Source organism: Symphalangus syndactylus, chromosome 1 (genome assembly GCF_028878055.3).
Source record: "Symphalangus syndactylus isolate Jambi chromosome 1, NHGRI_mSymSyn1-v2.1_pri, whole genome shotgun sequence".
NCBI classification, from domain to species: domain Eukaryota; kingdom Metazoa; phylum Chordata; class Mammalia; order Primates; family Hylobatidae; genus Symphalangus; species Symphalangus syndactylus.
Window position 1 is genome coordinate 98,982,656 of NC_072423.2, and position 15,321 is coordinate 98,997,976.

A 15,321-nucleotide genomic window follows, 5' to 3' on the forward strand; every position below is an offset into this window, starting at 1 on the left:
GGCACGTGCGTCTCCTCGGCTGGCTTCCTTCCCCCGGCCCCGGGCAGCGCCGCGAATCCTGAGACCCCGCCGCGGGCTGTGTGCTGCTCAGCGCCCCTCCTCTGCGCGCGCAGCTACTTTCGGGCGAGCCCTGCAGACTCACCACAGGCCGGGCTAGCGCTTAGCCAGCTGCGGGGGCACCCCAGGAGGTCTTGCAGGCCCGGGCGCGGGAGGGGGCGGGGCCGCGCGGGGACCCGGATGAGACCCCGCCCCCGCCCGCGGAACCGGAAGTAGAGCCTGGCGCCTGGGAGCGGCGGGAGCGGCGGGCGCGGCGGGATCCAGGGTCGACCCAGGCCGGACCGACCCCAGGCGGCGGTGAGCGAGCGCGGCGTCCGCCCGGGGTGCAGGCCCAGCTCTGCTTCTTCCCTCCTGTGGCATCGCCTGGCCGCGAAAGGGGAAGGAAGCGGCGGCCGCAGCGGTCTCACCGCTCTTCCTCTCGCGGTTTCGGGGGCCGGGGCGGAGTGGCGAGGCTTTCCCGGCCTGGGGCGGGGCAGGGCGAGGGCCGGGGGTCCGCGAGGGCCACGAGGACAGGTCTGGGCCCCAGGGGGCAAGGGGGCACGGAGGACTTGGGGCTGGGGTCCGCGGAGAAAGGTTAGAGAGGGGCCAAATTGGGGTCTCAGCTCTGAGGGGAGGGTCCCTGGGCCTGGGGGGGCTCCAGGGCAGGAGAGAGGCCAGGCTGGGAGGGATCGTGGGTCCGAGGGAATAGGAGAGGGGGATGGGCTCCGAGGGGGAGGGTATTGGGGCCCGAGGGAGAGGGGCTGGGCCTGTGGGGTTCGGGGGTCCGAGCGGAGGGGGCCGGGGTTCGAGGGGCCATGGAAGGTGGGTGTGGGGGGATCTCAAGGAAAGGGCGAGGGGTCTGAGAGGGAGGGGTCCGGGCACAGAGGGAAAGGGATGAGGTCCGAGGGGAGGGGATTGGGGTCTGACGGGAAGGGATCCAGGCGCAGAGCTACAGGGATGGGGTCCGAGGGAAGGGAATTGGGGTTCGAGGGGAAGGGATCGGGGCGCGGAGAAAAGGTATAGGGTCCGAGGGGAGGGGATTGGGGCTCCAGGGGAAGGGATCCAGGCGCAGGGAAAAGGGATGGGGTCCGCGGGGTCAAGGCGGCTGGGGTGCGCGACTTTGAGGGGCTCGCTGTGGGACGTGGGGGAGCAGCTGGGGATCCGCCCGGCCTGCACCTGAGCGGAGGTTTTGCAATCAGGTCAGTGGAGGCAGCGAGGCGCGGCTGCAGCTAGTCGTGAGGCTCTAAATTTGGAACCGTCCCTCCTTCGGGGTGTGTTTAAAATCACCAGAACGGTGCTTTGGGGCTTTCTGTTAACGTTTCCATCACCTGGATAGTCTAAGGGATGCCTGATCCCTGAAGCTAGAAGGCCTCTGGTGAGAAGGGACAGGGCTTACTCCCACTGGAATCTGTGGACGTGTCGGGCCCCTTGGGGAGGAATTCATTTTCTGCTGAAGGAAGCTCCAGAGGCATCGGATGAGCGCTCCCTGGAATCCCATGCGCTCCATTTGGGCTCAGTGTTGACTTGGCTGCGCAGGCTCTGTCGGGGGAACTTCACCCACTAGGTCCTTCAGGCATGATCCAGCCCTCAAGCCCGGCGGGGCCCAAGGCTGCGGCGCAGGAGGGGCTGGCCGCCTGCCCCTGTCTCCATTCTGGTGTTTGACCGTGTGGGTGAGTCACCGGCTCCAGAGCACTGAGTCAGTCCTATTTCTCCTCTGGTTAGAGAAGTATTCGCCAGACACTCAAGGAACAAGGAAGAGTCTTTCAAGTGGGAGTCAATAAAAAGTTGGGGAGGCAGGGTTGTTTTGATATTAGGTCCCCTAGAACTAGAAGCTAACCTTCTGCTAAATCTTACTGAAAAGAAATTTCTTTTGACCTGGGGCGGGGTGCGGTGGCTCCCATCTGTAATCCCTGCACTTTGGGAGGCCAAGGTGAGAGGATCGTTTGAGGCCAGGAGTTCCAGACTAGCCTGGGCAACATAGGGAGACCTTGTGTCTACAAAAAAGAAAAAAAGAAAATCGCTGGGCATGTTGGCGTGCACCTGTTGTCCCAGCTACTTGGGACGGTGAGGCAGAGGATCTGAAGCCCAGGAATTGGAGGCTGCGGTGAGCTCGATCACACCACTGTCCTCCAGCCTGGGTGACAGAGCGAGACCCTGTCCCCAGGCTGGAGTGCAGAGGCTCTTCACAGGTGCCATCTAGCACACTGCAACCTTGAACTGCTGGCCTTAAGCCATCCTCCCACCTCAGCCTCCCAAGTAGCTGGGACTGCAGGCCCAGCTAAAGCTGACTTTTAATTGTAGCATTTTGATGGACTTGTTTTTAAAACACTTTTAAAATGACAGTACACATAATCGGCAATTCAGATCTTCAGTCTGTGCCACGCAGTAGGTGCTCAGAAAAGGTGTCCTGAGAGTGTGAATTGCTGTGAGCGCTGGTTGCTGCCTTGTGTTGCAGTATTCCCATGGCCTGGGCCAGCCAAGAGCAGGGGACTGTGCTCCAGGAGCAGGCTTGGCTTTCACTGTGGCCCAAGCCCACCCCATCTGCTCACGTACTGCTTTGAGTAAACGGAGTAAATGTTGGAGGCTGGGTTTCCCATCAGTAAGTGTGGTGCAGGGAGTGTGCCTGTGATGGTGATTTTGGCTATGCAAATGTCTGTTTCCTTTCTCCTCCTGCTCTGCCATAGATGCTGAGGCTAATGGAAAGCTGATGCTGGACGGCTGGTTCTGTCCTGTCATTTAAAACATTCTTCGGCCAGGCTCGGTGGGTCACACCTGTAATCTCAGCACTTTGGGAGGCCAAGGGCAGGTGGATTGCTTGGGCCCAGGAGTTTCGAGATCAGCCTAGGCAACATGGAGAAACCCCATCTCTATTAAAAATAGAAAAATTGGCCGGGTGCGGTGGCTCACACCTGTAATCCCAGCACTTTGGGAGGCTGAGGTGGGCAGATCACGAGGTCAGGAGATTGAGACCATCCTGGCTAACACAGTGAAACCCCGTCTCTACTTAAAAAAAAAAAATACAAAAAATTAGCTGGGCGTGGTGGCATGTGCCTGTAGTCCCAGCTACTCAGGAGGCTGAGGCGGGAGAATTGCTTGAACCTGGGAAGTGGAGGTTGCAGTGAGCCGAGATCACGCTATTGCACTCCAGCCTGGGCAAAAGAGTGAGACTCCGTCTCAAAAAAAAAAAAAAAAAAAAAAAAAAGAATAATTAGCTGAGTGTAGTGGCAGGTGCCTGTAGTCCCAGCTACTCAGGAGGCTGAGGCAGGAGAATTGCTTGAACCCAGGAGGCAGAGGTTGCAGTGAGCTGAGATCATGCTGTTGCACTCCAACCTGGGCAACAGAGCGAGACTTCGTCTCAAACAAAAAAGAAAAAGAAAAATTAGCTGGGTGTGGTGGTGCATTCCTGTAGTCCTAGCTACTCGGGAGGCTGAGGTGGGAGGATCACCTGAGCCTGGGACACAGAGGTTGCAGTGAGCTGAGATTGTGCCTCTGCACTCTAGCCTGGGCCACAGTGCAAGACCCTGTCTCAAAAAAAAAAAAAAAAAAAAAGGCTGCTGGGGGGCAGTTAGGCACAGTGGTTCATGCCTGTAATCCCAGCACTTTGAGAGGCTGAGGCTGGCAAATCACTTGAGGCCAGGAGTTGGAGATCAGCCTGGACCAACATAATGAAACCCCATCTCTACTAGAAATATAAAAAATTAGCTGAGTGTGATGGCGCATGCCTATAATCCCAGCTACTCGGGAAGCTGAGGCAGGAAAATCACTTGAACCTGGGAGATGGAGGTTGCAGTGAGCTGAGATCGCGCCATTGCATTCCAGCCTGGGCAACAGAGCAAGACTGTGTCTGAAAAAGAAAAAAAAATTCTTGTATAGAGGAATTTTTCACTCTGTCTAGACAGCAAGATTACTTCACCTTTGTGCAATCTTGATTTGTACACTGACGTTTGCAAGGAAGGTTTAATATTGAGGTTGAACAGAGTCATTATCTTCTTTTGACCCATATTGTGACAGCTTTATTGAGATATAATTCACATACCATACAATGCGCCTGTTTAATGTGTACTATCCACTGGTTTTTAGTATCTTCATGCAGTTGTACAACTATCACCACAATCAATTTCAGAATAATTTTATCACCTCAAAAAGAAGCCCTTGTACCTTTTAGCCATGACCTCCTGATCCTCACCACCACCATCTGCCCAGCCCTGGGCAACCAGCAATGTATCTTTTGTCTCTGTAGATTTGCCAACTCCAGACATTTCCTAGAAATTGAATCATATAATATGTGGTCTTTTGTGCGCGGTTTTCCTTTGCATAATGGATTTGAGGTCCCTCCATGCTGTAGCAGGTGTCACTGCTGGATCCTCTTTGTGGCAGAATAAAATGCCTTTGTGTTAGGTAGACCGCATGCTATGTATCTATCAGTTGATGGACATTTGGAGTGTTTCTGTTTTTTGGCTGCTATGAATAGTGCTGTTCTGAACACTCATGCACAAGTTTTTGTGTGCTTATACTTTTTCTCTTGGGCATAGACCTAGGAGTGGAGTTGCTGAGTCATACAGTACCTGAGTTTAACCTTCTGAGGAACTGCCAGACATTTTCCATTTAACATCCCTGTCAGCAGTCTATGAGGCTTCCAGTTTCTCCACACTGTTGCTGAGACTTGTCATTGGCTGTTTTATTTTAGTCATCCTAGTGGGTATGAGGTGGGTTCTCATTGTGGTTTTGATTTGCATTTCCCTGATGGTTAATGACATTGAACAAACTCTTCCTGAGCTTGCTGGCCATTTGTATATCTCCTCTGAAGAAATGTCTCTTCAGGTCCTTCAACCATTTTTAAATGGGATTATTCGTCCTTTTTATTGAATTATAAGAGTTCCTTTTTTTTTTTTTTTGAGATGGAGTCTTACTCTTTGCCAGGCTGCAGTATAGTGACACCATCTTGGCTCACTACATCCTCTGTCTCCCGGGTTCAAGCAATTCTCCTGCCTCAGCCTCCCGAGTAGCTGCGACTACAGGCACGAGTCACCATGCCCAGTTAGTTTTTGTATTTTTAGTAGAGACGGGGTTTCACCATATTGGCCAGGATGGTCTCGATCTTTTGACCTCCTAATCCGCCAGCCTTGGCCTCCCAAAGTGCTGGGATTACAGGCGTGAGCCACCGCACCCAGCCAAGAGTTCTTTATAATATTCTGGATATATGGTTCAAAATAGTTTTCTCTTGGGATCATCTTATCGCCTTCTTGATGAAGCACAGTTTTTAATTTTGTACAATTTATGTTTTTCCTTTTGTGTTTTGGTGTCATGGCTAAGAAACTATTGCCAAATTCAAAGTCACAAAAATTTACACCCTTTCAGGATTTTAGTTCATTTTTGAGTTAATTTTTCTGTATGGTTTTGAGGTAGGGGTCTAGAGGCTTTATCTTTGGATCCACAAAACAAGCTTATTTTCTATTAGTTATTTTTGTGATTTTTTTTTTTAATTTCAGATATTGAGAGTATAAAATTGTGGGTCTGAGCTTATCCTTAGCTGCTCATGAGTAGATTTTTATTTTTTACTTTATGATTGATTTATATATGAGACAGAGTCTCTCTCTGTCTCCCAGGCTGGAGTGCAGTGGTATGATCATGGCTCACTGCACCCTTGAGCTCCTGGGCTCAAGCAGTTCCCCCACCTCAGCCTCCTGAGTAGCTGGGACTACAGGTATACAAGACCATGTCTGGCTAATTTTTTAGGCAGAGTTGTATAGATGCTTGCTGATTACACTAATAACTGCAGTAACCAGAATGTAGCAAGCAGTCTGTAGAAGTTAGGATTGCCGAAGGGAACTGGGGAGAGAGATGGGGCAAATAGTTGGGTCAGGAACCAGATGGAAATTAATTAATTACCAAGAGGGCCAGCCAGGCACCATCACCTAGTTCCTAATGCGTGAGAAACCAGTCTGCCTGTGACCAGCTTGTTCCTAGGGACAAGGGGATTTCATTCATCGATGTGTGATGTCTAGCAGTGTGGTGTCCAGTTGAGGCTGATGTGTGGTCCTACGGAAGGGGTCGTGTGCTTGGCCACCCTCTAGGGAGCTGGAGTCTTGCTCCCTGCGTGGTAACCATATATGTTCATTAGGAATGCAACCTCCTCCTCCTCGGCTCTCCAGCTGCCACTCTCATGTCTTGATAGCTGGTCACAGTACTGGTTTTTTCTCCTGGCCATATCGTGATCCTCTCAAGGAGTGTTTTTCTTATATTATTGTTTTAAAAAGCTCACAGTAACAATTTTATTTTATAATGTCATTAATTAGAATGAATAAAAAGTGAAAATCTCTAAGAATTATAGCAAACGGGAAATGCATACTAGCAATTAAGGCAATAATTTCTGTTTGCATTCATAAGAAACATCATGTAGGCCAGGCGCGATGCCTCACGCCTGTAATCCCAGCACTTTGGGAGGCCAAGGCAGGCGGATCACCTGAGGTTGGGAGTTTGAGACCAGCCTGACCAACATGGAGAAAACCCGTCTGTACTAAAAATACAAAATCAGCTGGGCGTGGTGGCACCTGCCTGTAATCCCAGCCACTTGGGAGGCTGAGGCAGGAGAATCGCTTGAACCCGGGAGGTGGAGTTTGCAGTGAGCTGCGATTGTGCCATTGCACTCCAGCCTGTGCAACAAGAGTGAAACTCCATCTCAAAAAAAAAAAAACGAAAAAAGAAAACAAAAAAACAAAAAATCGTCACGTAGTTAGAAGTCTTTTGAAACTTATTTCTTTAGTTTCTCTCTGTTGAACTTTTTCATTAGTAAAATGCAAGTCTTCCCATCCTCCTCTCAGATTTCATTACAAAACCTTGTTGTGTTTGGGAAGATTTCTGAAGTTTTCTAAAAAGATCTCCACACAGAAGGGTTTGCCCAGGGAGCTGCTCAACAGACATCCTTCTGAGCTTTTTACTCGTAATCTTTTTACAGACGGAATCATTCCCCAATGCCTGGAAATTCCTCATTAGGTTACTGTGTTTTCAACAGAGTTTTGTGAACAGCCTTTTATCTCCAAGCGGAAAGAAAGGTACTTGTGCATTGTGAACATCCTAACATTCTTTTCCTGTGGATGGTAAGGGCAAAAATCCCTTTAACAGGAAACGGGGGAGGTTGCTGTTTCTGTGTATTTACTGGGAGAGAGATGATAATATTCTGGAAGGAAATTTCATTGTTTAAAAAATAAAGTCAGGTTTCTGTTGCATATGACTTAGAGGAGACAATTGCAGAAAACTCTGGAATTGAGGAAGGGAACCCATTCCTGTCCTCCCTGAGGGGGAAATCTGGCCCCTTCCCCACCCCATGAAAGTGGGTAGGGCCCCCAGGTGCAGGACTGTGAAGCTCGCAGGTGCCCACCCCTCCCACTGGTGAAGCTGTGTCCAGGAAGATGAGCAGAGACTGTGCTCTGCTAATCTCTCCCCGATGAGCCTGAAAAAGTACCAGGCAAAGACACCTGCCACCTTTCTCCTTTGCCTTGGGGATGAAGGTGGCCTCGCCAGCCCTGCAGGGACTCCCGTCTTTCTTGCAGCCCTCCTCAGTGGTGGGAACCATAGGCAGCTGAAGTCCCGCAGGCGGGCAGCCCCCTCGCCAGGGCAGCATGGTGCCATGGGGCAGCCGGAGACCGAGCATCCCATTTCTCTCTCCTGCAGCCATTGCTTCATTTATAAATGGGCGCATTGGGACAAGACGGACTGGTTGTGCCTTTCCGTTTTGAGATTCTAGTTCATCTGTTCTCTAAAGTCCTGGCAAAAGCAGATCACTCGAAATTCTTGCCATGCTTTGGGAATTGACACGAGGTTCCAGGGGCACTGTTGGTCCTGCTACACCCCTTGGCAGAGGGTTCTTCCCTGAGAGACAAAGTCGCACCTAGAAATTTGAGAGCACGCTGCCCTGATTGGTCCCTCACTGTCACATTGGATTTGGACTTGAGACCCAGCCAGGCTGGAGGGGGAGGAGCCAGATGGGACAGTCTGAAGCTGCAAAGGGGTTTTGTCCCGTCCTGATTCAGGGCACTAGAGTCCCAACATGGTGCCTGAGAAAAAGTGAATTGGGTGTCCTCAGTTCAGACCCCTGGGCACAGCTTCTGGTTGTTTGATTTAAAATAATATCTCAGTTGCTCTGTGGCCTATGTGAAATTGTATTACTATTTCTGTGGCAAAGGAATCACTTCTTTTTATACATAGTTTAAAAAGAAAACCTTAAAAGTTTAGATTTTACCACTGCAGTTACAAGAATTGTCTTATTAGGGTTTACAGGTGTGCCATTGTTCTGTATAACAGAGAAAACCTTCTAGTCTTCAGGGGCCAAGGGAGAAGGTGGCTGCCCACTTGCAGAGCTGCCTGATAGAGGAAAAGGTGGCATTTTATATTCTTGTTTTCTCCCAAGTAGAGAGTAAAGCAACTCTCCAATAAATTACTTGAAACATTTATTAAATTGTAAGTCTGAATTAGGAAAATTATTGTTATGGTTTCAGTAAGCACTTGAAATCAAAATGGGTGCACTTTTTAAAAAATTGTGATAAAATACACATACCATGAGATTTGCCATTAGTAACATTTAGTATATTTAGAATACATAACCCAAAATGGTGCTTTTATTTTTGGTTGGAAGCTGTCATCACGTGATTGAGCAGAACAGGAATATGTTCTTAATGAATAAAGTAAGTGCACACCCGACTTTTTTATTTTCCAGAAAATTTTCTCACTCGAAGCCAAAGAGTATTTCCAGTATATTTCTGACGCCAGGTGACGGCAGTGTCAGAACCCTGAGGTGAAGTTTCTTTCACTCCTGTGGTTGTCATTCAGGCTTAGGGATCACGAAGGATTGGCTGGTCCTGCAGCCTCGTCCTCCTGGGTTGCCTAGAATCTTGGTAGTTATGGCCAAAGGGCTCATCTGCTGGCCTCTGTGGATGGCGCCCTGAGGCCTCCGTACCCCTCCCCGGCCACTCTTTCAGATGTGGAAAGCTTCAGCAGGCCACGCTGTGTCCATCGCCCAGGATGACGCGGGGGCCGATGACTGGGAGACCGACCCTGATTTTGTGGTAGGAGCCGCCAGCCTTTGCTTTCCTTTTTCATGAAGTGGAAGTGGCTCTCGTGGGTTTTTCTTTGATGGGATGGTGGTTTGTCTGTGTCGCAACCCAGGCTGTGAGATTTACTGGTCGCTTTTCTTTTCAGAATGACGTGAGTGAGAAGGAGCAAAGATGGGGTGCCAAGACGGTGCAGGGCTCCGGACACCAGGAGCATATCAAGTAAGAGGCGTCGCCACCACCCTCCCGGGGGCCCCTCTGCGGGTGGAGCCCCAGGTGCAACAGGGCTCATGGTCATCTGTGGAGAGACAGCCCGTGTGGAAACTGCATTTATCTTCTTGACCTGATACCCATGCAGTAAATGAATATAAGACACACACATATATGTGTATTTATGTAATGTATGTGTTTATATGTGTATATTTAGATACTTATGTGCTCAGTAATTTTTAAATTCCCATTGCAAACAATTTCCATATTTATAATTTTAGAGTGTCCGCTTCTCAGTATTGTGTCTTCTATCAGGGAACATTTTTCCCTAAGCTCTACCTTACAAGCGAGAGGTTTCTAAAGTATGAGATGTCTGAATAACCGAGAACTTAAATGCCCTGTCCCTTTTTTTTATTATCTGGAAATGATTATGTGTTAATAGTGAGGTACTGTGAGCTTTGTGTTCTTATCAAAAGCCCAGAGTAGGGAACTGAGTGAACCCTGTCATTGTTTCTCACTTGGCACTATCTAAAATGCCAGCTCTTGGAGCAGTTTTTTTTTCATCAGGAAGTGTAGATAAAAGGAACTTTTAAAATATGCTCAGACTTTTATTTTAGGCCACGCTGGGTTCAGAGTGCATCCTCCTTTCCCTGGCTGTGAAGGCAGCACCACTGACCCGGTGACCGCCTCAGTATCCTGGGAAGACTGTCCCACTTGGCCACGGTCCCTTCAGCTGAGAAAGATTCAGTCCATCATCCAGAAGAGAAGGCACAGTCTGCACAGTGGCTTTTTATTTTGTTTTTAAAGATTTATTTATTTATTTATTTTGAGACAGGGTCTCACTCTGTCACCCAGGCTGGAGTGCAGTGGTGCAATCATAGCTCACTGCAGCCTTGACTTCCTGGGTTCAAGCAATCCTCTCACCTCAGCTTCCTGAGTAGCTGGAACCATGGGCCCACATCACCATGGCCAGCTAAGTGCTATTATTTCTTGTAAAGATGAGGTCTTGCTTTTGTTGCTTAGGCTGGTCTTGAACTCCTGGGCTCAGGTGATTCTCCTGCCTCAGCCTCCCGAAGTGCTGGGATCACGGGTGTGCACCGCCACATCTGGCCCACAGCGGCTTTTACACACAAGTTTTAGTCCCTCCCTGGCTTGCTCAGCACCTCCCTTCCACAGAAGCAGCTTCGGAACTCCAATGGCTGTGCAGCTGCCCAGGACAAGAGACTGGAATGGGGCTGACTTGGGAGTCCACTGTAGCCTTGGGTATTTGCTATGGCATTAAGCAGACTCCTGAATTCGTTGAGTCATTGTAGCTCTTCTCATCTCTTCTGTTCCCTGTGGCTTCAAAACATGTCTTGGAGGGTGGCTTGGAGAAAAAGCAGCTCTCCAGTACAAAAGCCTCGGGCTGGTTAGGATTCAGAGAGGAACACATGGGGAATAAGCCCATTCTTCATGCTCTGGGGCCTTCCCAGGTTTGAGGAGTGGGGTCTTTCTTTCTCCTGCTCATAAGGGTATTGGGCGGTTTCCAAGCCTGGTTTGTATTTCATCCTCAATTCTAGGATTGTTGTCCAGATGTCGAAGGTGGCGGCCTGGTGTCTCCTGGGCAGAAAGTCCGAATGCCAAAGTGGCCTTCATACCACTCTGGGGTCTCTTAATGACAGCTGTGTCCGGCCTGCCGGATTTGAGCACACCTTGTCATCTGTTTCATTATCTGCTATATTAAAATTTTTTAATGGCGTTTAGATGTTAAATTCTGAAATGCTTTCCTCTCATCTTTGAATGTATAAAAAAGCTGGAGTACTTCAAGTACAGACGAACCATCTAAATGTTCAGCACCACTGGACTTCTGCCAGTGGCTGAGAAAGGGACCATAGCATCATGTTTCCTCCCTCTGCCTCTGGATGACTACAGACCAGCTTTCCTATTTTCTGCGTGTGAAATAAAGGTCAGGTTTCAGTAGAGCCATCTTTAGCGGGGATTTGGGATGATCCCACTGTCTGCCTTCAGATTCGTGTTCTGTCTCCCACAGAGCATGCGTCTGACACGGCCGACTGCCGAAGTGGGTGTACTAGCCGGCAAAATAGTCAGGAAGGCACAGTGCAGGGACAGAATCGGTGAATATCAGATAAGCAGATTTACAAAGATAATGTCACCTGTTCTTATTTATCATACCAGGAGGCAAAGCTGCACATCTATTTTATTGATTTGTTCCTATTTTCATCTCTTCCTTCAAGCATACACAAACTAAGGGAGAATGTCTTTCAAGAGCATCAGACCCTTAAGGAGAAGGAGCTTGAAACAGGACCAAAAGCCTCCCATGGCTATGGAGGGAAATTTGGTGTGGAACAGGACCGAATGGATAAGGTAAGTGGCCCACGGCTGCCTGTGCCAGGCTCCTGGTGTGCTTGGACCACTAGACTGGGTGGCAGAGTCGTCCCTCAGACTTTCCTTAGATCAGCAGTTTTGAGTCCATCTGCTGAGGTTGAGATTTGCCCAGAGTAGACCCCAGTAGGTTGGACTTGCTCATGAAGTACTCTAGCTTTCTTCAAAGCTCTTTAGGAACCCTCACAGGTGCTGGAGCACGGGTGTTACGTGGGGAGGCCCAGAGAGGGAGATTGCCCCTCAGAGGCAGCCTTGTGATAGGACAGAGGTCCAGAAGCATCCTGGCTCCAGGTGTCATCACTGTCAATGCCTGTGGTTCCAGCTCATAGCCTAGGTCATGGCAGTCCAAAGACCAAAGTCAAATCTGTAGGCCCCCATGGTTCACAGCACACACAGAATCCAGCCAAAGGCCTGGCTAACATCCTTCATGCGTTCAGTGACCATCAGAGCAGTCTCCCTCGTGTAAATTCGGCACCCACCAGAGGCTGGGGACAGTGCTCACTTTATTCGAGAGGTCTGGGCAAGCCTCCCAGCAGCCGTCATTGATGGGATGCAGACTGCCGTGCAGACGTTGATTGAGGACGTTGGCCAAATGCATCCAGCTGCACCCGTGCTTTAGGTCCTCTCTGCCTTAAGAGAGGGAGCCACGTTAGCTCAGAAGGGCTACCTTTTCCTTCCTGGAGAGAAGATGGAAGAGATCGCGGTGCGTTTGCATGTTTCTTCAGTAAAACAGACATCCTGGAGGTGAACTTTTGAGTCTGAGCAACATAAGCTTGTTCTGACCTGACAGATACTTGCCTTTACTCTGTGGAAAGAAGTGTGTCAGCCAGTGTCGGATTCCAGCTGGTAATTCCATACCCCTCTCCCACCTCATGCACCAGCCGGATGAACATTTGAGCTGGGCATGGGATGATGTTGCCGTGTCACAGTGAGCTGCATCTTGCTCTGTCCCCCTCAGAGTAGATGATGCGGTGGGCCAGCAGGGCACCCCAAACCACGACCATAAATAGCCTGGGGGAGGAGTGGGGTGAGGGGCCATCTGCAGGAAAGAGACATGGATGTTGCTGTGTCACTACCACAGAGATGCCCTGACACCAAGAAGAGCAATGTGTGCAGAATCATCATCTTTGGAGTCTAAAAAAGTCTAGTAGCTTTTAGGAATGTAAACAGGCAGATGGACCCCTGTGTTCAGTGCAGTGAGTGAAGCATGTGCACACGGACAGACGGAATCCATGTGTTCAGTGCAGTGAGCGAAGCATGTGCACACGGACAGACGGACCCCTGTGTTCAGTGCAGTGAGTGAAGCAAGCAGGTAGAAGCCCTTCCCACCGCAGTCTGAGGCAAGCCCTGTGCTTAGGGGGCTTGTGGGGAGTTAGCGCAGAGAGACATTTATTCTAAAAATGGGGCTCCCTGCTCTGGGTTGGGAAAATTACATATTGGGGAAAAGAAAGGCAATGTGTCAGGAGAGCCTGGTAGGGAAGTTGCTGTGGCTTCTCTGCTGCTGCTCGGGCTGCATCTTTTTTCAGTGCGAATCTCGCTCACCCTGGAACCTGCAGCTCAGGCCTTCCCAAGTGCCAGGAGCTCCCAGGAAGAGCCCTCACTTCCCTCTCTCCTGTGCGGTCTCTATGACAGCCTCTGCTTCCCTCATCAGCTGTCCTTGCCTCATCCTGCTGTCCTTTCCAGGGAGACTCCCCTCGGCTGGGCTTTTCAAAGGTCGGGACTTGTCATCCTCACCTTGTGCCTGGCCCAGCGCCACGTGCCCCACCCCGTTAGGCCAATGCTGTCATGGAACCAAGGAGGCTTGTGGAGCCTTGCTCTTACCTCTCAGCCAGCAAGTTGGAAAACTGTCCTAGCAGGGCGTGTCCAGCAAGGGGTGCTGCTGCTGCTCAGTCCCAGCCAGCATCGGGGCCAGGTTAGCGCTCAGCTCAGGTCAGCACCATGGGACAGATACGTTGTCAAAAATAACTCAGGGCCAGGTACGAGACTCGCACCTGTAATCCCAGCATTTTGGGAGGCCAAGGCAGGAGGATCTGATGAGCCCAGGAGTTTGAGACCAGCCTGGGCAACATAGCGAGACCCAGTCTCTACAAAAACATAATTAACTGAGCATGGTGTTACACACCTGTAGTCCCAGCAGCTTGGGAGGCTAAGCTGGGAGGATGACTTGAACCTGGGAGGTGGAGATGGCAGTGTCCTGTGATCGCACCATTACAGTCCAGCCTGGGCGACAGAGAGAGACCCTGTCTCAGAAAATAAATAGATTAAACTCAGATTCCAAACCGAAGGGGTGGTGGCTCATGCCTGTAATCCCAGCACTTTGGGAGGCCGAGACGGGCGGATCACAAGGTCAGGAGATCGAGACCATCCTGGCTAACACCGTGAAACCCCATCTCTACTAAAAATACAAAAAATTAGCCGGGCGTGGTGGCAAGTGCCTGTAGTCCCAGCTACTCGAGAGGCTGAGGCAGGAGAATGGCATGAACCCGGGAGGCAGAGCTTGCAGTGAGCCAAGATCTCCCTACTGCACTCCAGCCTGGGCAATAGAGCAAGACTCCATCTCACAGGAAAAAAAAAAAAAAAAAAGTTATTTGTAACTTGCCCACTCCAGAAACTAAAAAAAAATTAAAAATTGAAATCTCTGCGTTAAGACTTGAGGAATATGTGCTAGAGACTTCCAGAACAAAAAGAACACATTGAGGACAAGCAGATGCGAGAGGAGCCCAGATGGGCTGTCAGGATTCTGTTTACACTGGGGCCTAAGCATGCTGCACCTTTCCCTTGCGGCCAGCAGTGGCTGCATCCATCACGCGGGGCAGGCTTCCTTCTTGCTCCCTCGTCTCCTTGCATTCCGTAGCCCTGAGTCTACACATTCAGTCTGCAAGATACAATCTCCCCAGCATGACTGTTTAATAACAGATGCTATTTTGTCAGTGTAAAATCAAAGGCAATTTTGGAGATGAATCCCTTTCAATCAAAAAGCTGGAAACTTTGCCTAGTTGTCATTCTGAGCGTGTCTTTAGATCAGTTTTCCTGTAACTTCCTTCTGATGAAAACTCATGCTGGAGAATCCCTTTGGCTCGTCTGCCTCTGCCACTCCTTCATCTCTGTTTTCTGGATGAGACCCTGGAGGACACGGATGGGCAGTCTGCCACAGAGGGTTTGGAGGTGACGGCTCATGTGGATGGAGAGTCAGCTGCCAACCTCAGAACAAATGTGGGAAGAAGAGGGCGCAGCACAGGCCCGAGACTTAGGGCAAAACCTGCTTTTTCAATAGGGGAAATAGTGGATGCTCTCTGAGTTGTCCGCTGTGTCAGCACCGGTGTGGGATGCTGCTTGGGTTAGCGTGAGCGGCTCCACATACTAGAGGGAGTGAGAAGAGGGGTCCCAATGTGCCATGGGCTTTCTCCATGCCCTCTGCTGGACCATGTGCCCGCACTGTCCGTGAAGGAGCCATTGACCCAGCTCTGCTGTGAGGAGGGAGCCCCAGAACCTTGGGGCCTCGGTGTCAGGGCTGGAGCAGGGCCAGCGCTTTGAGGTAGGAGATCTTTTCCGCTTTGTGGACCAGAGGGTCTCTCATCGGAACTGCCAAACGGAGTTGCTGAATCACAGAGGCATCTCTGGACAGCACACCTGTGAATGGCTGTGG

General features: G+C 50.3%; 1 protein-coding gene across 32 annotated transcripts in view; it reads left to right on the forward strand.

Annotated features, from left to right (window-relative positions):
• Positions 1-241: 241 nt before the first annotated feature.
• CTTN (cortactin) overlaps positions 242-15,321 on the forward strand; it is a 39,683-nt gene continuing 24,603 nt past the window's right edge. For 5 of the 32 annotated variants that reach the window (XM_055271310.2, XM_063644785.1, XM_063644809.1 and 2 more), the window contains exons 1-5: positions 258-354; positions 6,992-7,088; positions 9,012-9,098; positions 9,232-9,305; positions 11,528-11,657. In XM_055271310.2, the coding sequence (XP_055127285.1) occupies positions 9,012-9,098; positions 9,232-9,305; positions 11,528-11,657 (291 nt within the window). In that variant the 5' untranslated portion in view covers positions 258-354; positions 6,992-7,088. Of the gene's footprint in view, positions 355-520; positions 631-1,222; positions 1,707-2,720; positions 2,798-6,991; positions 7,089-8,673; positions 8,718-8,749; positions 8,828-9,011; positions 9,099-9,231; positions 9,306-11,527; positions 11,658-15,321 lie in introns of those variants that run through there. The other 27 variants (XM_063644799.1, XM_063644820.1, XM_063644838.1 and 24 more) reach the window with 21 other exon arrangements.